This window comes from Apodemus sylvaticus, chromosome 7, assembly GCF_947179515.1.
Source record: "Apodemus sylvaticus chromosome 7, mApoSyl1.1, whole genome shotgun sequence".
In the NCBI taxonomy this organism is placed as follows: Eukaryota; Metazoa; Chordata; class Mammalia; order Rodentia; family Muridae; genus Apodemus; species Apodemus sylvaticus.
The window spans coordinates 52,541,222-52,563,853 of NC_067478.1; the positions used below are offsets into that span (position 1 = coordinate 52,541,222).

General features: G+C 38.3%; 1 protein-coding gene across 1 annotated transcript in view; it reads left to right on the forward strand.

Annotated features, from left to right (window-relative positions):
• The window catches only part of Fam83b (family with sequence similarity 83 member B), a 71,356-nt gene that overhangs the window by 37,351 nt on the left and 11,373 nt on the right, over positions 1-22,632 (forward strand). Inside the window, exons 2-3 of the mRNA XM_052187784.1 lie at positions 9,089-9,253; positions 9,889-10,013. Coding sequence (XP_052043744.1) covers positions 9,089-9,253; positions 9,889-10,013 — 290 coding nt within the window. The remainder of the gene's footprint in view (positions 1-9,088; positions 9,254-9,888; positions 10,014-22,632) is intronic.

Below are 22,632 nucleotides of genomic sequence, written 5' to 3' on the forward strand. Positions count from 1 at the left end.
GGTGAAGAATGTCCATTAATATTTGAATCTGGATGGCCATGTCTTTGGAAGCATTTCTTCTATAATTTTATTGAAAATACTTTCCTGGTCGTTGTCATCATCATCATTGCCTCCTCCTCCTCCTCCTCCTCCTCCTCCTCCTCCTCCTCCTCCTCCTCCTCCTCCTTCTTCTTCTCCCTTTCCTTCTTCTTCTTCTTGCTCTTCTTCCTTTTCCTCCTCTTCCTCTTCCTCCTCTTCCTCTTCTTTCCTTTCTTCCTCTTCCTCTTCTTTCCTTTCTTCCTCTTCCTCCTCTTCCTCTTCTTTCCTTTCTTCCTCTTCCTTTTTTCCTTCCCTCCTCTTCTTCCTCCTCCTTTTCCTCCTCCTCTTCTTCCTGCTCTTCTTTCTCTTTTTTCTCCTTCTCCTCCTCTTTTCTTCTGTTCCTACAATTCAAAGATTTGGTTCTTTCACATAGGTCCAAATTTCTCCTATATTCTACTCATATATTTTTAAATTTTCTGAAAATTTAAATTGACTGAATGACCCAGTTTCTCTGTCTTCTCTCCAAGCCCTGATATTTTGTTCTCCACATGATGTGTTCTGTTGGTGAGGCTTTTCACAGAGGTTTTCATTTCCTGTATCATTCATTTCAGCCTGGTTTTGCTTCAACAGTTCCCTTTATTGAAATCTACTTTCCTATCTTAAATATGAGACTCACAGTGAGCAGATCCGACAGAATTGGCAGCAAACCCGCTCACTCAAGTTTATTGGGGAAGCTATCAGGAGAAGTTCACTGGTCCCAGGCCACAGTCCAGAGAAGTCCCATGGGGGACCTAAGAGAGCCAGTTCTTACAGTCCTGGGCAAGGAGAAAGGTGACTTGTCAGGCAAGAGCTGGCCTTTTTCCATATAAGGTTCAAGTGCATAGTGGTTGGTGTTGAGGTGGTAGCACCATGGGAATTCAGTTTTGGTACCATCTGGGCTGGAGGGGCTTTACAATGTGGGCAATGCCTTAGCAAGCTGAAGCATGAATTCCAGTCTAACAGAATTGACTTCCTTATTTTAGTCAACTGTTTGTTTTTGTTCTCTTGGAATACTTTATACTGCTTTAGTGTTGATAGAATGTTTGTTATTATTCATCTCTAGTCTTTATTTATTTATTTATTTATTTATAATTCATTTACATTTCAAGTGTTATCCCCTTACCCGATTTCCCCCCTCCCAGAAATTTGCTATTCCATCCTCCCTACCCCTGCTTTTATGAATGTGTTCCTCCATCCACCTACCCACCCATCCATTCCTGCCTCCCTGCCCTTCATTTCCCTACTCTGGGGCATCTATGGAATCTTCAAAGGACCAAGGACCTCTCCTCCCAGTGATACCTTACAAGGCATTCCTCTGCTACATATGCAGCTAGAGGCATGTGTACCCCTTGATTGGTGGCTTAGTCCCTGGGAGCTCTGAGGGGTCTGGTTAGTTGATGTTGTTCTATCTATGGGATTGCAAACCCCTTCAGCTCCTTTCGCCCTTTCTCTAACTCCTCCTTTGGGAATCCATCACTCAGTGCAATGGTTGGCTGCGAGCATCCGACTCTGTATTTGTAAGGCTCTGGTAGGACCTCTCAGAAGACAGCTATATCAGGCTCCTTTCAGCAAGCCTTTCTTAGCATCCACAATAATGTCAAGCGTTTGGTGACTGTATCTGGGATAGTCTTTGAGCATTCTTCTAAGTCACTGTCATTTGACTCCATTACTCTGTGATTGGTGAACTTTTAGAAGGTAATTGTTTTGGTTATTGTGTTGTCTTTGTTTCTGCACCAGGACTTTTGTGTTTGGAGTGTGTATTAACTGAATCCATTTCCTCTTGCCTTCCTTCTTCCTTCTCTTTCTCAGTTTTATCTTAATTCAAGTTAGTTATTTTATTTTTTGTATTGGGTTTTGCAATGTTCAGGTGAGATCTAAGCCATAGTAGGACTAAAATGTTGATTTTCTCTGTGGAACTGATACTTAGGTCTTTGGAGACCATCATTAATCTCCCCTGGTGAGCAAATTATCTGCAGTAACAGAATCACACTTCTGCTGATCCCTGATTTTGATCCTGATTTTGTCACCCTGTAGATCTGGATACCATACCCTAAGTCAACTCCAGTCTACTCCTCATTTCCAATGCCCCTCCTATGTACCTAGGTACATTATCCTTGCTTAGATCTGGCTTGCCCACTCTTCCTAAGCTTTTACCACTTGTTGTAGCTCCCCACACTGGTGGGCACCCCAACTTGGGTGAAGACTCAGCAGCATCTTTTGTTTCCATATGTTCTACCAAGTGTTCTGGTTCCCCATTCACCTGGGAATCCTTGGTATTTCTATAATTTAGTCATTTTTAACTTAATAAAAGCTACACTGTTTTTAACTATACTGACTTACCTTCTCACTAAGAGTATACAGTGGGCAAGGGTTTCCTTTGCTTCATATTCTTACTAGAACTTGTTATGATTAATATTTTAGTAGTAGCAATTTTAACTGGTGTGAAGTAATATCTCATTGCAGTTTTAATATACATTTCTTTGATCAATAGTAATGTTAAATAGTTTTTTAAAAGATATATTTATATAGATATATATGAATACCCTATTTGTATGTATGCCTGCATAACAAAAGAGAGCATCAGACAGAAGAGGGCATCAGATCCCATTATAGACAGTTGTGAACCACCATGTAGTTGCTGGGAATTGAATTCAGGACCTCTAGAGGAGAAGGGCAGTGCTTTTAATTGATGAGCTATCACTACAGCCCATGTTGAGTAGTTTTTATACCTATTAGCTTTTGCTATTTTATTTATACCAATTAACTATTTTGTACTTAGTAAATATTTGTATTAATTTCATGTAAATGATATTCTATTCTGCTGCTTACTTTTAGATAATTCCAGGTCTAACATGGCCTTGGAGGGAACAGAATGACATGGTTTCTGCCCCCGGGACAGGGCCAGAAAATGTGGGCCTCCATGAGTGTTGAAGACTGCCATGGGCCTAAGGCTTGTGTATATAATTAATGTACATATTTTATATTCTTCCTTAAAGGAATGTCCTCCCAGTTAATTTTCATGACCCCATGATAATTAGAAACAACCCAAGTCCAGGAGTTTAGGGTGTGGCTACGTCTTAATAAAATGGAAAACTCTAGGACCTTCAAGACAGCCCTTAAGGCTGTGGAAAAGAACTCTAAAAACATGGCTTCAAAAATATTTTTTCAACTATGCAAAATATAAAGATGCAATCTGATTTATGAGGGGCTTCATAAATCTAAAAGAAACAAACACAGCTATACTATAAGTCAGCTTCTCAGAAAGATACTAAGGAAGATAAAGAGATTTAGGGGGCATTGATCCCAGGAGAATCCACCAGCTAATATATTTTTCATTTATGCTTACAAATGCAGACAAATTCTTGAGTTCAGTGTCTGCCTGGGACAAAACAAAGTTAGCCACAAGTATGGTAGAAATGGTAATGAGGTCCCACCCAGCTAGTTTAATGTCTGTGCTTAACAGAAGTGGGCAGATCTCTGAATTCTTTAGCAATGTTAAAAGAAAACACCGCCTTTCTAACCACTCTGGAAATCAGTCTGGCTGTTCCTCAGAAAACTGGGCACATCACTTCCGGAGGACCCTGCTGTACCACTTCTGGGCATATACCAAGAGGATTCCCCAGCATGTAATAAGGATACATGCTTCACTATGTTCATAGCAGCCCTATTAATAATAGCCAGAAGTGGGAAAGAACCCAGGTGTCCCTCAACGGAGAAATGAATACAAAAAATGTGGTATATATACACAATGGAGTATTATTCAGCCATTAGAAACAATGAATTCATGAAATTCTTAGACAAATGGATCTAGCTGGAGAACATCATACTAAGTAAGGTAACCCAGTCTCAAAAGATCAAGATCCTGCAAGATTAACTGTGGAATTCCACATATCAAATGATGTCCAAGAAGACCTGAGGAGTAGCCCCTGGTTCTGGAAAGCTCAGTGCAGCAGTATAGGGCAATACCAGAACAGGGAAGTGGGAAGGGGTGGATGGGGGAACAGGGGGAGGGAAGAGGGCTTATGGGACTTTCGGGGAGTGGAGAGCCAGAAAAGGGGAAATCATTTGAAATGTAAATAAAAAATATATCGAATAAAAAAAAAAGAATTAAGGGGCTTGGGTCACTGAATGCTGATTCTTAGGACCATCAAAAGGAAACCTGGAGTAAATGACTGGATTGATATGTAAATCAAAGACTGGACTCATGATCTCCTGGAGATGGGCTATCCAGAGAATTTTTTAGTATAGCAAGACAGAAGTAGTTGGAGAACTGTCTCTAGCAAAACTTAGAGAGCTGTCCAGAGGTCTCCAGAGAAAGCAAATGAGAGAGAAAGAAAGCAGAACAGATAGAAAGCAGTTTGGAAAGCAGACCTAGGCCACCAGTTCAACCCAGCTTCAACACATTTGACACTCCTTCCTCAGAACCCCTCTCCAAGTCAAGGCTGGTCCTTGGCAAGATCAAGCTACTGGCCTTTATGCTATTCAATATTGGAGTCCCCTACCTGTTCTGGATGTCAACCCCTCTTCAACTATGTAATTGAAAAGTATATTCTCCCATATTTTATATTATTTTTCCATTTGATTGTTTTTGTTGTACAAACATTTTGTGATCTTTTGTTTCAATTTTTGTTTTTTTGTCTTAGAGGACAATGTCCTCTGTCTATATTTAGAGAGCTTCATTTCTACGCATTGAAAAAGGACGACCAAGCCATATTCAGTATCTTAAAAACTTACTATTTAAAATTGATTTGTAGTTTGAGGTGTTGTCCACAATCTCTTGCTCATTCTGTTTCTGACTTAATTCTGTATGCTCTTTTCTAGAACTATTACATTTTGTGGTCTTCTGTTTAAGGTTTCTATCCAACTGTACTTGGATTTTGAGGGTGGTAAGAGAGCTCTATTTATAGCACATCCCTTTGACGCGCCTGGAACTGCCTTGCACACAGTCGGAGGCATTTTAATTGATTGATTTTTGGTAGGGTAGACTCTGCTTTGGAGCTCCCGCCTCTCCATAAGCTTTGCCTCTCAGCAGAGTTTCCGGTGAGGTTTTGTAAGGCAGACAGTGTCATCACACAGCTGGATTGTCCTAGTATAAAACAGTTGGAGGGTCTCCAGGTCAGTTTTCCCCCTTCATTCCCTGCTTTCTCTAAGTCCCCTGACACAGTTGGTTTGATAGCACATGCTAAACACAGTTTCCAGTCCAAGTTCCAGAAAACATCCCTTTGGAGAAGTATGGAGAAATTAGAACATATGAAATGATTGAATTTTTTTTATTTTTTATTTTTTAAAGGAAGGACTCCGGGTCCTTTGAAGTTTCATTTCAGCTCTTCTCCCTGTCCTCGTGATTCCAAGGCCCCACTAAGGTTATATTGCTTAAGTAAAATAAGGGTACAACCAAAAACCTCACGCTTAGACTAAGCACCTTGAATCCGATATAATGCAAAGAATGTCGGAAATCCTTCCTTTCTCCCCTAAGTTGCTGCACAGCAGTGTCAGTTTGTAAGCCACAGCTATTGCTATGCTGTTGGTTTCCCTTCAATTCTGTTGTCTTTTATTATATATTCTATATCTAGATTTTTCTCACTTTTGCTAATTAGTGACAGTTCAGACTTTTGTAAACTATGTACAGTGTTTCTTGTTAAGCAATTAAAGAAAATATGTTTCTTGGCATACTGTAGATCATTTGGACTGCAGATATGAAGCTCGGTTTGTGATACAGAAATTAAATTTGAGTAGTAAGCTCCCGAAAATCTTTAGAATAACTTAACTTTTATGCTCAATCTGTGAGAATGAAGCTCACATTCTATCATATTTCATGACAGAAGTCCTGTTTGCATTACTTTGGCCATCGTTATCAAGAGTAGAAAAGAGTTGCCACAATGTGGAATTTTAGAATGTAATGCATGTAAGATTTTCTTCGGCTTATTATAGAGTCATTTCAGTGACTTCTCCAAGATCATTTAATTTATGGCAAATCTAAGTAGTTGATATATAGTTACATTCTATTAGTTCTTACTTAGGCTGTGCAGGAATAAGGGCCAGAGACATTTGTTCACCATAGCAGCTTCATCTTGCTTTTTGAAACCCATAGCTCATTGTTTTTAACAGCTTTTTACAGCCTGAGAAATATATATCCCTTAAGTGATCATTTCTCTTGATTTCTATTACTCGGCTCTTACAAATTTTCATTTCTGTTCGATTTTATTCTAAATACCTTTTTAAAAAAACACATTAATCTTTTTATCTTTCTCCCTGTTTCTCTTTAGGTGATTAGCTGGGAAATCAGAATCCCTTTAAATGAAGCATTTTGATAGTGGTGGTAACTCTGTGAATGCAGAACATAAAACCAGGTGCAGCTGTGTGTCACTAAGTAACTAGGTCTTATGCAAGCATGCTGCTAGCAGGTTACCCAGGGGAAACAAGATAAGACTCAACAGAAGATACCGGAGGCAGAAGCATTTTTCTGAAGAAATTCAATCATAGTGAACAGTTTTCTTTCCAATGTATTTCCAAGTTTCCGTTTTTTCAAATTTTATTTTACTAGTTGAAACTATATATGTATGAATGCTTCTTTCTTCCCCAGTTAAGGAAACTAATTGGGAAGGATTGGGAGGTGTGGCCTTGTTTGAGGAGGTGTGTTACTGTGTATGGTTTTGAGGCTTGAAAAGCCCATGCAAGGTCTGGTTTGGCATTTTGTGTATCTGCTGCCTGTGGATCGAGATGTAAAACACTCAGCTACTGTTCCAGTGCAATGCCTGTCTCACTCCCACCATGGAGTCTAAATTTTTTGAACTAACCTTCAAAAAATTTAAGCATACCCCAAATTAAATGCTTTTTTTCTAAGAGCTTCCTTGGTCATAGTGTCTCTTCATAGCAATAGAACAGGAACTAAGACACAATGCACATGTCTTCCTTATAAAGATGAATATTGTGATATCATTCATAAAGTGGGCTTTATAATCCCCCATCACATGAATCTGTAGAATAGGTATTTTCCATATGCATATTACTATCGGACACTTTCCTAGTAGGCTAAATTGACCAGATATCCTCTTATCAGATCTTGTATTATATTTCATATCAAATCTAAATATAACATTCTATACTTATTTGTTTTTGGTTAAATATAGTAGTCATCGTGGTCATTTTCTGCAGCTCAATGAATAAGTGGGCACACAGCACTTGCAGGTCAAGTTGACTTACGTCATTTCTGATCAGTGTTCCGTGCCGAGACTAATCCCATCAGAACACTCACTTTATTCTGCCTTCACAGCAGAGTTGAAGCTTTGCAGATCTCACATAACTTCCAAACACTGGGTGAGGGTAGAGAAAGCAGATGCCCAGGAAGCTGCCAGACTTGGTCAGCCCCAGACAAGCTTGTTGAAGATGTATAATCTAGTGTACTAGGTCTTGACTTAGTCTGTTAGCTGTCATACAAGAAAGACTGGCATTCGTTCTATCTTTGCTGTGATTGAATTTTTCACTGGTTGAGTGACTTTAATTACTTTTGCAAACAAAACCCTATGGTATGGGCTTTTGATCACTTTCAAAGTCTAAAATAACTTGTTACATGAGAGTCTTTGGTAAATTAAAATGGCTTCATGTATACTGGTTAAAAATATCATTTTGGACATTTTAAACTTTCTTCCTAGCTAAAAAAGTGCTGCCAGATTATGTCAGGAACATACTTTAGAATTTGTTTTATAAAACATGAATTTTAAAAACTTTTTTATTTATATTCATCAAACTACTCATTAAAATACAGTAAGTAAATTAGCACATGTAGATGTGATTTGAAGCCATCACATACTTGAGATCATGAGGAATGTTCTCAAAACAGGTCAAATGGTCTTCTCTTACTTTTGCCCTCTTCTGGCCCCTCATAGCAATCCATATATAGGAAAGCAATGGAAGATGCATCAGTGAGAGTCTACTCTCCCCATAGCCTGATTACAATATGTTTTACAGGCCATAGGAGGAATGTCACCATCTCATGTGATTTAAGGATGGTTCAATGTTCTGCCTAAATGTTGTATAGGGGTAAATAAAAATGATTTCATTCTTCCATGACTCTTCCTCAAAATGTCCACATGCACAGCTTCACTTTGTTTAATGCTAATGCTATCCCTAATGTCCCTTTACTGAGCCTGTCACACAACTCATCTGTCAGGAAACCCTGATGTCTTATACCTGCTGCTCTGTGTCCCTCAAACAATGTCTTTCTGGGAGTTAATGCAAGATTTACAAGGGTGGGGACAGTTGTCTTCCTGCCTGTCACATTGTAAGTTGTCAGTATGTTTGGCACTGTGATTGCTAAGTCAATCAAGTGATGTTCCTCTTCTTCAAACTTGATTTTACTCTCAGGACTTCTGGGCATCTGCCTCCCCACAACAATCAGCCCATATGCCTTCGATTTCGTGACTGTTCATTGGGGCATTTCTTTCTCAGTCATGTTGACCTTTGACCATGTTTTGTTTCTTGTTGATTTTGTTACTTTGGGTTACTTTCCTAAATTCTGTCTGTTATACTAATTTTAGGTGCGTAGACATATTGCTCTGTTCTCTCCACCTCTTATCTCCTTCATGTCTGTCCTCCATTTTTTACTAGATAGGCTTCTGTTCCAGTCTTTCAGCACCTTCGTTGAGAAAGCATTAATTCATCCCACAGTGTCTTTCTTCAATCAATCATCCCGTGTAATCCAGAATATCATTTCCTTCATTCTTGAAATTTCTACAATCCCACCTTTCACTAGATGACTTCTAAGAAAAAATTTAAAACTCTCTTGCTATCTTTTGTTATAACCCGCACTGGAGACCTAACTGATATGAAGGTTGCTTAAGTTATAGAAATGCACACCTTTTTATTTTTATTTGCATTTATTATCATGTATTTTAAAATGATACAGGTATTTATGCATTTCTCTGTAATAGGTTTAATTGCTTTCTATTTTCTTTGATTTCTCCCAAAGCTAAGTAGTTTCTTGATCTTTATTGATTTTCTAAAACTGTCCCATACTTTTTTGTCTTAACAGGTGGTTGCTATAGTGATGGATGTATTTACTGATGTGGATATTTTCAAAGAAATAGTAGAAGCATCAACACGAGGAATATCCGTGTACATTCTACTTGATGAGTCCAATTTTAGTCATTTTCTAACAATGACTGAAAAACAGGGTTGTCAAATTCAACGTCTCAGGGTAAGAATTCACTTCTTTTTTTTCTCTCACATACTTTTGCTTACCATTTTCATTCTTGTCAAATTTGAGTTATGTTAAGATAAATTAGTCAAAAATATTTAAAACTAGAAGAGAAGATAAAGGAGAGAGAGTAGTGATTGAAAGATTGGAAATCCTGTTTTTTCTGGAATGTGCTTCTGGAAAGAGGGTGCCTTCTGCATTAGCTCTGCCAGCAGGAATAGTTAGTGATTCCATTTCACGGGCACAACTTTAAAGCCCCTGGCAAGTGACTCCACAATTTGGCATGTGTGGCTTTGTCCAAGCACCATTAACAGTGTTTTCAGTTTACATCTGACTTGTGGAAGGATCACCAAGCTATTATAATCTGAACGTGTTTCTCACAGTGAAATCTTATATCATTTATGAAACCATTCTGTGCAAGCAGAAAACATATGTCCATTGAAGCTGTGCTAAAGTATGTTTTTGAAATAGTTCTTTTTCTTGAATATTTAATTTTAGGGAAATATTTGCAGGTTTCTTTCATGAATTTTTTTGTGTGTTTTAGAAGTTTGTTTCAAATGTTTACATTATTATTTACTTTTTAAAATGTGTCACTCCTAGATATAATTTTAGTTTATGCTTCCATATAATTGCAGAACATTCGTGTTCGGACAGTTAAAGGCCAAGATTATCTTTCAAAAACAGGAGCAAAATTCCATGGGAAAATGGAACAGAAATTTTTGTTAGTTGACTGCCAGAAAGTGATGTATGGCTCCTACAGGTAAGAATATTGCACTCATTTTAAGCATTTTTCTCCCATTGAAATAAGTTAGTATTTTGAGGCTTGAGCAGACTCAACTTAGTTGTATCTTAAACATAAGAATAAAAGAAGCTGGAGGGATACTCAGCAGTTCAGAGAATGTGTTACCTTTACAGAAGACCCGAGTTTGGTTCCAAGTACTTACCTGGTAAGACTCACAACCATTAACTCCAGCCCTGGGAAGATCTGCCCTCTTCTGGCCCCTTCTAGAACTGTACTCATCTTTATAAACCCATACACAGACACATACACATAATTATTCATGTTTTAAATCCCTTTTAAAAATTGAAAAATGATTCAGAATCTATAACGTGGAGATTTGGAGACTTGTACCTTGCTAACATCTCTGTGGTACAAGGCTGCTTGTGTGACTGTGGGCAATCCTGTCACTTGTCTTTAGGTTCTTCATCAAAACAGTAAGGGAGTTGGCTAACACATAAGGTGCCTTGCAACTCTATAATGCCAAAAGTGGGTTAACTCCTACAAAGGTAATGTATAATAGGAATTTTAAAATTATCATTTAAGCCAGTAATTGGTAATGTATGCCTCATCCCTCAGCACGCAGGAGGATTGCCACAAGTTCAGTACCAGTCCTAGTGAATACAAATTCAGTTAGGATTATAGTAAGGTCCTGTTTCAAATACCAAAAGCAGGGCTTGAGTGATGACTTAGCCTATGCAGGCATTTAATGCCACTCCGATGCTCTGAGTTTGACTCCTAATACCCCTGTGGTAGAAGATGAGATCCAATGTTCACAAGATATCCTTTATCTAAATATATACTGTGGCACACACAGACATACACAAACACACAACAAAAATAAATGAATTAAATGTAAAAATATTAAATATTAGACACCCATAGAAACAAATCAATGTTTAAAAAAAATGAGAAGTTTAGCACTCTGAAGAGCCCACCAGAAGATCTGCTCAGTTTCTAAGAAAGCCAGAACCAGAACACAATCTGGTCAAGTCTGATATGGAGTGTAAACATTGCCATGTAATTTCTCAATAATGCATTATTCCTAGGTGTGACACACAGTAAATCTGTATGAACAGGCAAATTAAAAACTCTAGTACTAGGCACTGAGCTTAGGTTCCAGTCCTGAGGCCTCTGGCAGGAGCCTTCAGATCTCCCCTTCGGGATCCAGAACAGCCTGGGCTGCAACAACACATCTCCAGGTCCTGCAGGAGGCCAGAGGGGCACCCAGGAGGCCGGCTGGGAGGAGTCAGTGTGCTCTAGTGAGTTCAGCAGGCCCCTGCGGGAGCCTTCAGGTGTCTGCTTCGGGATCTGAACAGCCTGGGCCACAGCACTAGATCTCCAGGAAGTGCAAGAGGCCTGGCATGCACCCAAAGGCAGACTGGGAGTGCACAGCTTGCTCTGGCTGCACAGAGCTTAGGTTCCAGTCCTGAGGCCTATGGCAGGAGCCTTCAGATCTCCGCTTCGGGATCCAGAACAGCCTGGGATGCAACAATACATCTCTAGGTCCTGCAGGAGGCCAGAGGGGCACCCGGGAGGCCGGCTGGGAGGAGTCAGTGTGCTCTCATGAGTCCAGCAGGACCCGGCAGGAGCCTTCAGGTGTCTGCTTCGGGATCTGAACAGCCTGGGCCACAGCACCCTGTCTACAGGCAGTGCAGGAGTTCAGCTGTGTACCAGAGGCCACCTGGGAAGAGGCAGCTTGCACTGGTGAGTCCAGCATTGACAAGACCAACTAACACCAGTGAGAACTAGATGGCAAAAGGCAAATGCAGGAACGTCACTAACAGAAATCAAGGCACTATGGCAATATCAGAACCCAATTCTCCTTTAATAGCATGCCCTGGATACCCCATCACACCAGAAAAACAAGATTTGGATTTAAAATCACTGGTCAAGATGCTGGTAGAGGAACGCATGAAGGACATACTTAAAGAAATTCAGGAGAAAATGGATCAAAAGTTAGAAACCCTTACAAGGAAAACACAAAAATCATTGAAAGAAATTCAGGAGAATACAAAAGCTAATAAGGAGGAAACACAAAAATCTCTTAAAGAAATACAGGAGAACTTTGGTCAACAGGCTGAGGTCATGAAAGAGGAAACACAAAAATCTCTTAAAGAATTACAGGAAAGTACAAACATGCAAGTGAAGGAGCTAAGCAAAACCATACAGGATCTAAAATCAGAAGTAGAAACAACTAAGAAAACTCAAACGGAGACAACTTTGGAGATAGAAAACATTGGGAAGAAATCAGGGGACATAAATGCAAATATCAACAACAGAATACAAAAGGTAGAAGAAAGAATCTCAGATGCTGAAGATACCATAGAAACCATGGACTCAACAGTTAAAGAAAATGCAAAATGCAAAAAGCTTGTAACCCAAAACATCCAGGAAATCCAGGACACAATGAGAAGACCAAACCTAAGGATTATAGGTATAGATAAGAGTGAAGATTTACAACTTAAAGGGCCAGCAAATATCTTCAATAAAATTATGGAAGAAAACTTCCCTAACTTAAAGAGAGAGAGATGCCCTTGAATATACAAGAAGCCTACAGAACTCCAAACAGACTGGACCAAAACAGAACTACTTCCCATCACATAATAATCAAAACCCCAATGTACTAAACAAAGAAAGAATATTAAAGGCAGTAAGAGAAAAAGGCCAAGTAACATATAAAGGAAGACTTATCAGAATCACAGAAGACTTCTTACCTGAGACTATGAAAGCTAGAGGATCTTGGACAGATCTCATGCAGACTCTTAAGAGAACACAAATGCCAGCCAAAACTACTATACCCAGCAAAACTCTCAATCACCATAGATGGAGAAACTAAGATATTCCATGACAAAACCAAGTTTACCCAATATCTATCCACAAACCCAGCCCTACAAAGGATAATAGGAGGAAAACAGCAATAAAATGAGGGAATCTTCACCCTGGAAAATGCAAGATAGTAACCTTCTTTCATCAAACCCCAAAGAAGTTAACCAATCAAATTTAAAAAATAGCATCAAAAATGACAGAAAGCAATAATCACTATTCCTTAATATCTCTTAACATCAATGGACTCAATGCCCCAATAAAAAGACATAGACTAACCGACTGGATACGTAAACAGGACCCTACATTTTGCTGCATACAAGAAACACACCTCAGGGTCAAAGACAAACACTAACTTAGAGTAAAAGGATGGAAGACAATTTTACAAGCAAATGGTCTCAGGAAACAAGCTGGAGTAGCCATTCTAATATCAGATAAAATTGACTTTCAACCCAAAGTCATCAAAAGAGACTCTGAGGGACACTTCTTGTTGGTCAAAGGAAAAATACAACAAGAAGAACTCTCAATCCTAAACATCTATGCTCCAAATGCAACAGCAGCCTCATTCATAAAAGAAACTTTATTAAAGCTCAAAGCACACATTGCACCTAACACAATAATTGTGGGTGACTTCAACACTGCACTTTCCTCAATGGACCGATCAGGAAAACAGAAACTGAACAGGGACACAATGAAACTAATTGAAGCTTTGGACAGATTAGATTTAACAGATATATATAGAACATTCTATCCTAACGTAAAAGAATATACCTTTTTCTTAGCACCTCATGGTACCTTCTCCAAAATCGACCATATAATTGGTCACAAGACAGACCTCAACAAATATAAGAAGATCAAACTAATTCCATGTCTCCCTCCTATCAAATCACTATGGAGTAAAAGTGGTCTTCAATAGCAATAAAAACAACAGAAAACCCACATACATGTGGAAACTGAACAATATTCTACTCAAAGATACCTTGGTCAAGGAAGAAATAAAGAAAGAAATTAAAGACTTTTTTGAACACAATGAAAATGAAGACACAACATACCCAAATCTATGGGACACAATGAAAGCAGTGCTAAGAGGAAAACTCATAGCTCTGAGTGCCTCCAAAAAGAAAATGGAGAGAGCATACACTAGCAGCTTAAAGACACACCTGAAAGCCCTGGAACAAAAAGAAGCTAATTCACCCAGGAGGAGTAGAAGGCAGGAAATCATCAAACTCAGGGCTGAAATCAGTCAAGTAGAAACAAAGAGAACCATACAAAGAATCAACAAAACCAGGAGCTGGTTCTTTGAGAAAATCAACAAGATAGATAAACCCTTAGCCAGATTAACCAAAGGGCACAAAGACAGTATCCAGATTAACAAACTTAGAAATGAAAAGGGAGATATAACAACAGAAACTGAGGAAATTCAAAAAATCAATAGATTCTACTACAAAAGCCTATACTCAATGCAACTGGAGAATCTGGAGGAAATGGACAGTTTCCTAGACAGATATCCGACACCAAAACTAAATCAGGATCAAATAGATAAACTAAACAGTCCCATAACACTTGAAGAAATAAAAATGGTCATAGAAAGTCTCCCAACCAAAAAAAAGCACGGGACCAGATGGCTTCAGTGCAGAATTCTATCAGACCTTCATAGAAGACCTAACACCAATACTCTTCAAACTATTCCACAAAATAGAAACAGAAGGAACTCTACGTAACTCGTTCTATGAAGCCACAATTAAGCTGATACCAAAACCACACAAAGATCCAACAAAGAAGGAGTACTTCATGCAAAAATACTTAATAAAATTCTTGCCAACCAAATCCAAGAACACATCAAAACGATCATCCACCATGATCAAGTAGGCTTCATCCCAGGGATGCAGGGATGGTTCAATATAAGGAAATCCATCAATGCTATCCACTACACAAACAAACTCAAAGAAAAAAAACATATGATCATCTCATTAGATGCAGAAAAAGCATTTGGCAAAATTCATCATCCTTTCATGCTAAAAGTCTTGGAAGGAACAGGAATTCAAGGCCGATACCTAAACATTGTTAAAGCAATATACAGCAAACTGGTAGCCAACATCAAACTAAACAGAGAGAAACTTGAAGCAATCCCACTAAAATCAGGGACTAGACAAGGCTGTCCTCTCTCTCCGTATCTTTATAGTACTTGAAATTCTAGCTAGAGCAATTAGACAACATAAGGCGGTCAAGGGGATACAAATTGGACAGGAAGAATCAAATTATCACTATTTGCAGATGACATGATAGTCTACTTGAGTGACCTGAAAACCTCCACCACAGCTGATAAACAACTTCAGCAAAATGGCTGGTTATAAAATCAACTCAAGCAAATCAGTTGCCTTCCTATACTCAAAGGATAAGCAGGCTGAGAAAGAAGTTAGGGAAATGACACCCTTCACAATAACCACAAACAATATAAAGTATCTTGGTGTGACTCTAACCAAACAAGTGAAAGATCTATATGACAAGAACTTCAGGTCTCTGAAGAAGGAAATCAAAGAAGACCTCAGAAAAGGGAAAAATCTGCCATGCTCGTGGATTGGCAGGATTAATATAGTTAAAATGGCCATCTTGCCAAAAGTGATCTACAGATTCTACGCAATCCCCATCAAAATCCCAACTCAGTTCTTCACAGAGTTAGAAAAAGCAATTCTCAAATTCATCTGGAATAACAAAAAATCCAGGATAGCTAATACTATTCTCAACAACAAAAGAAATTCTGGGGGAATCACTATCCCTGACTTCAAGCAATACTTCAGAGAAATAATGTTAAAAACTGCATGGTATTGTCACAGTGACAGACAAGTGGACCAATGGAATAGAATTGAAGATCCAGAAATGAATCCACACACCTATGGTCACTTGATCTCCGACAAAGGATCTGAAAACATCCAGTGGAAAAAAGATAGCCTTTTCAACAGATGGTGCTGGTTCAATTGGAGGTCAGCATGCAGAAGAATGCGAATTGATCCATTCTTATCTCCATGTACTAAACTTCACTCCAAGTGGATCAAGGACCTCCATGTAAAACCAGACACACTGAAACTAATAGAAAAGAAACTGGGGAAGACCCTTGAGGACATGGGCACAGGGGGAAAAGTTCCTGAACAGATCATCAATAGCTTATGCTCTAAGATCAAGAATTGACAAATGGGACCTCATAAAATTACAAAGTTTCTATAAGGCAAAGGACACTGTTAAAAGGACAAAATGGCAACCATCAAATTGGGAAAGGATATTCACCAACCCTACATCTGATAGAGGGCTAATATCCAATATATACAAAGAACTCAAGAAGTTAGACCCCAGGGAATCAAATAACCCTATTATAAAATGGTGTACAGATCTAAACAAAGAATTTTCACCTGAAGAAATTTGGATGGCCGAGAGGCACCTTAAGAAATGCTCAACATCATTAGTCATTAGGGAAATGCAAATCAAAACAACCCTGAGATTTCACCTCACACCAGTCAGAATGGCTAAGGTCAAAACCTCAGGAGATAGCAGGTGTTTGCAAGGATGTGGAGAAAGATGAACACTCCTCCACTGCTGGTGGGGCTGTAAGATGGTGCAGCCACTTTGGAAATCAGTCTAGCGGTTCCTCAGAAAACTGGACATGACACTTCCGGAGGACCCTGCTATACTTCTCCTGGGCATATACCCAAAGGATTCCCTGGCATGCAATAAAGACACATGCTCCATTATGTTCATAGCAGCCTTATTTATAATAGCCAGAAGCTGGAAAGAACCCAGATGTCCCTCCATGGAGGAATGGATACAGAAAATGTGGTATATTTACACAATGGAATACTACTCAGCAATTAGAAACAATGAATTCACAAAATTTTTAGGCAAATGGTTTGATCTGGAAAATATCATCCTAAGTGAGGTAACCCAATCACAAAAGAATACACATGGAATGCAATCTCTGATAAGTGGATATTAATTAGCCCAGAAGCCCTGAATACCCAAGGCACAATTACATGACAAATGACTCCCATGAAGAAGTATGGAGAGGCTCCTGATCCTAGAAGGTATTGACCTAGCATTGGAGGGGAAGATAAGGACAGAGAAAAAGGAGGGAGGTGATCGGAGAATGGATGGAGAGAAGAAGGTTTGTGGGACATATGGGGAGGTGGGGATCTGGGAAAGGGGAAATCATTTGGAATGTAAACAAAGAATATAGAAAATAAAAATATTTAAAAAAAAACCTCTAGTACTTCTAAGTCAAAGTCACTAGGGTACTATAGGTCTATCATAGAAGCCATGTGAGTGACTCCAGAGAGCTGTGGATGTGATCAGTTCAGTACAGCCTTTGCCTTTTGATATGTGTAACTATCCACAAGGAGATAACAGCTTGGAGTGGCCCATCTTGTGCTTTCCTTTGTTTATATAAAATTGGTATGATCATGAAACAAACTACATGAATTTCTCTATAATTACCTACTCCAAACAATAATATTGCCTATTGTTTTATAATTTTCCTTTGTCATTTTCTGCTTGAGTTTGCTGTGGGATCAGGGAGTCTCCCTCCTTCCCTCTCTCCTTCACTCTCTCATTTGTAGATGTTTGGAGTTCCAAATGAAAACTTGTTAAGAGCAGAAATTACAACTAGTACTTGAACTTAATGAGTAATTTTAAAGTAAATTTAATTTTAATGTATATAGTTGTTCAGACACACTTACTTTTAGAGGGCTTTTAATTGAATTTTAATTAAGATTGACTTTACTTAATGTATACATCCTGTTACTTATCTAACACATCACAGTTACCCTGTGACTTGATGCTGAACATGATATTCAGTACAGAATTTAGCTGGTTTGCGGCTGCCTCTAGGAACTGATGGTTAAATGTTGTCGCTACTGGAGCTGAGCTACCATGGTGAATATGGACTTTTTAAAAATAGTACTTTAATTAATGGAAAAAAAGAATAACTAAAACCAAACTAAATCAAATCTATAAAGTCTCTCTTTTACTTAGGCAATGGCAAGGAATAAAGGACAAAATGGAATTTTTAGGTGGAGAGAATATCATGGTTCATCTAAACCTTTTTCTACTAATTCCATTTTCTGTGTTATTTCAAGATCATTTTAAATGCTCTTTAAAAAACATATATATTAGTTGTAAGTCATTTTCCCTTTCATTTATTTTCCCTGTATCATTTATTGTACAAAGAACTGAACAAAGTACAAACATGTATTGTGCATTGAACACTTCCTGGCTGCCTCTTTACCCTCCCTTTCATCATTCCTTGACATTACTGTTCGTATCCTTAAATGATGTCTTATTTCTTATTTTTTTGAGATTGTAATAAAATAACTTCATTTCTCTTTCCCCCTCCTCCCTCCAAACCCTTCTTACACCCTTCCTTGCTCCCTTTCAAAAATCATGGCTTCTTTTTAAAAAATTAGTTGTTGACACACACACACACACACACCCACACACACACACATTCCTAAATACACAAATACAACTCAGTCTATTTGCTTTTACTTATATGTATGTTTTCAGAGCATACATGCATAGGGCGTGCTCTTCCCTTGGGGAGGTTATTGCCCTGGTCTCGACATTTCTTAGTTGCCTGAGTGCTTTGTGTAGGTGTAAGCCCCATGGGCTTTGCCCACATCACTTTAGCTTGTCTGCTACTGTTGATCTTGCTCAGATCATGCTGAACCAAACTCAGGGCCCCTAGATTAGCAGTACATGTGTTTAACTACCAGCTAAGCCATCTTTCCTGTCCTCCTTGGCTGAGTTTCCTATTGTACAAAACAATTCCAAAAGGTCGTCATATAACAGTTATAAACCACTGTGGTAAATGTCCTTCTAGATAGACACAGCTTGAGTTCTTCACACTCAGTGTGACATTTTCCACTTTCCTGGCAGGCACCCTTGTTTTTGTTTTCTTTCCTTGTCTGCTTCCATTTCTACCTTTCCCCTCTTTTCTGTCTTTGGTTCTTTTTATTTATGTTTTTTAGAAAAAGTATCACTTTCTTGCTCAGGTTGCCTGTGATGGGCTTTATAGTCCAGATTGTCATTCCCACCTTCCTGGTTGGTGTTGAGACGCATATGTGTGCCACCACACCCAGTTGAAATATCTTCTTTAACCAGTACCTGCCCTCTCCCCTGGAAGTCATCAGGTTCTAAAGTCTCATCCTTTGTTAGAGATGTCTAGACACTGTAGTCACCAAAGCCACATGTGTGCAGCAGCTTACATAGTGATGACCTATGGTTTGATGACTCCTGGAGAAATAAAACATGCATGTTTTAGTTAGTGAATATAAATAATATTTTAAATTCAGTATCCCCACCTGAAATTGTAAGCAGTGTTTTGAAAACAGTTGTAAGATATATATATCTTATTCTGAATATATATATTCAGAATATATATATATATCTATATCTATCTATCTATATATATATATATACATATATATATATAATTCAGAAGGAATTTTTGTTTGTTATAGACAGGGCCTCCACTTGAGGTCTCCCTGTCTCTGCTTGCTCAGTGCAGGGGTTACAGATGTGAGTCTCTAAGCCTCACTGAAAATAAATTAATGTACACTTATTTTTTTATATTATGACTGGTGTAAAATTTACAAGATTTTCCCCAAAAGTTGGTGTCTCTAAGGTGCTATATTTAATCAAGCATTAAGATGGTCACATTTGAAATTCATGCCACAACCAATATACGTTTACTACTGTAATGCCATGGCCTTTATTTTTTAAGTCCACTGTGAGAAGCCCAGCTTCTTACCTCTGGTATGTGAATTAATAGCTATGCTTGACATTTTATGACTGGTGTATGGTGCTTTTTAGGGGAAGAGACAGTGTTTTTAACCCAAGTAAATACCTGTGTATGGTTTTAAAATATAAGTAACATTAAAGACAAACAGTCCAAAGTGTAATTGTTGTTTACAGCCTTTGGTTGCCCTTGCCCCTTGCCTCCAGATGTCGTTCTCAGTTCTCCTGGCCAGGTCTCATGCTACTGATTTCCAGCTCCTAAGTAATCTCATTAGACTGCTTTTTCCAGCTCATGGATTTCCGTTATTATCTCTTGCAGTTTCATTATGATGATGGAGGTCTATTTCCACACACTGGTGTTCACTTTCCGGTCTTGTCCCCATTCTTCCAGTAGGGTATAAGCACAAATTTCTCCTCTGTGAGAAATTCAGGTTTACATTACTGAAACTGCATTAGAACTGAACACTGGTGAAATGTTTCACTTTCCTTCCCAAAATGAATAGACATTTTATTTTTGTTTCATGTGTGTGCACATGTGTTCGCAAGTTAGGTGCAATGCACGCGCATGCACAAGATAAAGGACAGCTTTGAATAACTTTCTTTCCTCTGGTACCTTCTACCTTTTATGCTTTGTGTGTGTGTGTGTGCGCGCACGCGCTCGCGCGTGTGTTGGATTTGTTTTAAAGGCAGCATATCTCATCGGCCTAGCAGTCGTCTTGTGAGTCACAGGCTCACTCTTGTCAGTCAGTCAGTCTGTCTCTGACTCCTCCGGGCATTCCAGTGGCTCCACTTGGTTTTGTTTGTTTATTTGTTATACTTTTGTTTGTCTGCTTGTTTTTGCAATCCATTGCCGTCTCTTCTGTTTATTTCTTTTGATTTGAGGTTGCACAGATTTTTCAGCATATGAATGACTTTTCCAAATGTCCAGTTGCCGATTGGCAATGTGTTACAGCAATCTAGGCTAACAGGGCCTAAGCCAGGAACAGTCCATATTTCTGCTGCTTTATCCATGTTTTCCTAAATCCCATTTTCTTTTGATTTTCTTTGTCTGTCTCTTTCTGAATTGCTGATTTATCAACTTGAGATGGAATTTTTTTCTAATTTTCCTCATGCCATTGGTTTTCGTCCACTATTATCAAAAAGGATACTTTGATAAGTCAAGTCTTCCTTTCCTTGTTAAGACTTATTTTTGGTTGAAAGATGGTATGTCCTGAAGGCATTTTTGTAGACACTGAGAAGAATGCGCATTCCACTTTGCTAGGTATTCTGAATGTTTCTGTTATTCCCTGATGTTTCAGTGTGTTTTTCAACCGTCTATTTATAAATCCATTATTGAAAGTAGCTGCTATTATATTTGAGTCACTCTTTAAAGCCTGTCCTATTTTGCTTAATATACATCAAAGACCTGGTTCATAAATACAATTGTTATAAATGATGGTTTTTACTCATTAATTATGAATGAGCATTATTGAGATTTCAAAAAATATCTTCTTGCTAAACTAAAATTGTCTCTTGGACCTGATGCCTTGTCTTTGATAAATTGTTAGACTTTAAGGTCTGTTTTCTCTGATATCATGATGGCTTTTATCTTGGGCATCATCTTCAAGATATTTTTTTTCACCTGTGTCTGTCCTCAGATCTAAAGTGGGTTGTGAATACAGACAGTGCTTGGGTCTGGAATTTCTATCCATTCCTTTGAGTTATGTGTTTTGGTTGGAGAGTTAGAAGAAATTCTTAGCAAGAAGTTCCCTTGGCCATTGCTGTTTTCAGGGCAAGCTGGAATTCCTTTCTCCTCCCTTCTTTCTTTTGTTTTATTGGCATTTCTGTAAGGAAGTGTCTGCATTCTCTTCTTTCTTTTCTCATGTCCTATGAATATTTTCTTTTTGTTTTGTTTCATTTTGAGACAGGATTTCAATTTAAAATCTAAGCTGCATAGAAATCATGAAAATACTTCTTCCTCATCCTCCCAGTACTAAGTTTTGCAAGCATAACTTACCACCTGAAATTGAGTATGGTATCCTAAGCTACTAAGGCTTCTATGCTTCATTATCATTGGTATTTAACTTATAAAAATATCATCTGATACAGTTCCCACTTCACTAGTAGTTTGGATTCTTTTTTTTTGTGTTGTTTTAGTTTTGTTTGTTTGTTTGAATGTGTGTGTGTGTGTGTGTGTGTGTGTGTATCTGTGGCCCTTCTTTTTGCAGATGATATGTTTTAAATGGTTCATAAGAACAAAAATGAACCTAATGTATGCAATAACAGATTTAATAAGACCTTATATATTGCCTGTCAATATAATCATTTCTAACTAACTTTTAGAGTTTTTTTTAACTTTAAAAATTACAAAGACTCAATGCAACAGTATAGGGGAATACCAGAACAGGGAAGTGGGAAGGAGTAGATGGAGGAACAGGGGGAGGGAAGAGGGCTTATGGGACTTGCTAGGAGTGGGGACCCAGAAAAGGGGAAATCATTTGAAATGTAAATAAAGAATACATCAAATAAAAAAAAAGAATAAAAAAAAGAAAAAATTAAATTTCATCATTTTTTATTAAATACTTTAAGTATCTTCAGAACATCATATCTGTGGATATATATCTCAACATGCTGTACAGGGTACCTGAGATAAAATTTCCTTTAATGAACAGCAGAGAAAATTAACAAATTCAAAGTACACTGTGAAGCATCAGTTAGTAATAGGAGTTACTGGAAGACTCTGGGGACTAAGGTAATGAATGGCCAGATAAATACTTTAAGTACAATGGTTGCAAAGTTCTAAAAGGATGTGAGTCAAAGTCTCAGAAGGAGAACAGTATTACCAGGAAAGAGCAACTGCAAAGATCTCAGGACAGGAGGAGAAAAATGTATGACTGAACATCTTAAGCAAGTGGTAAGATATCCAGGAAGAACCAAAAAAAAAAAATCAAGTTGGAAATGGTGGTACTTGCTAATAACCCTAGCATTCAAGCGATTGAGGCAAGAAGATCCC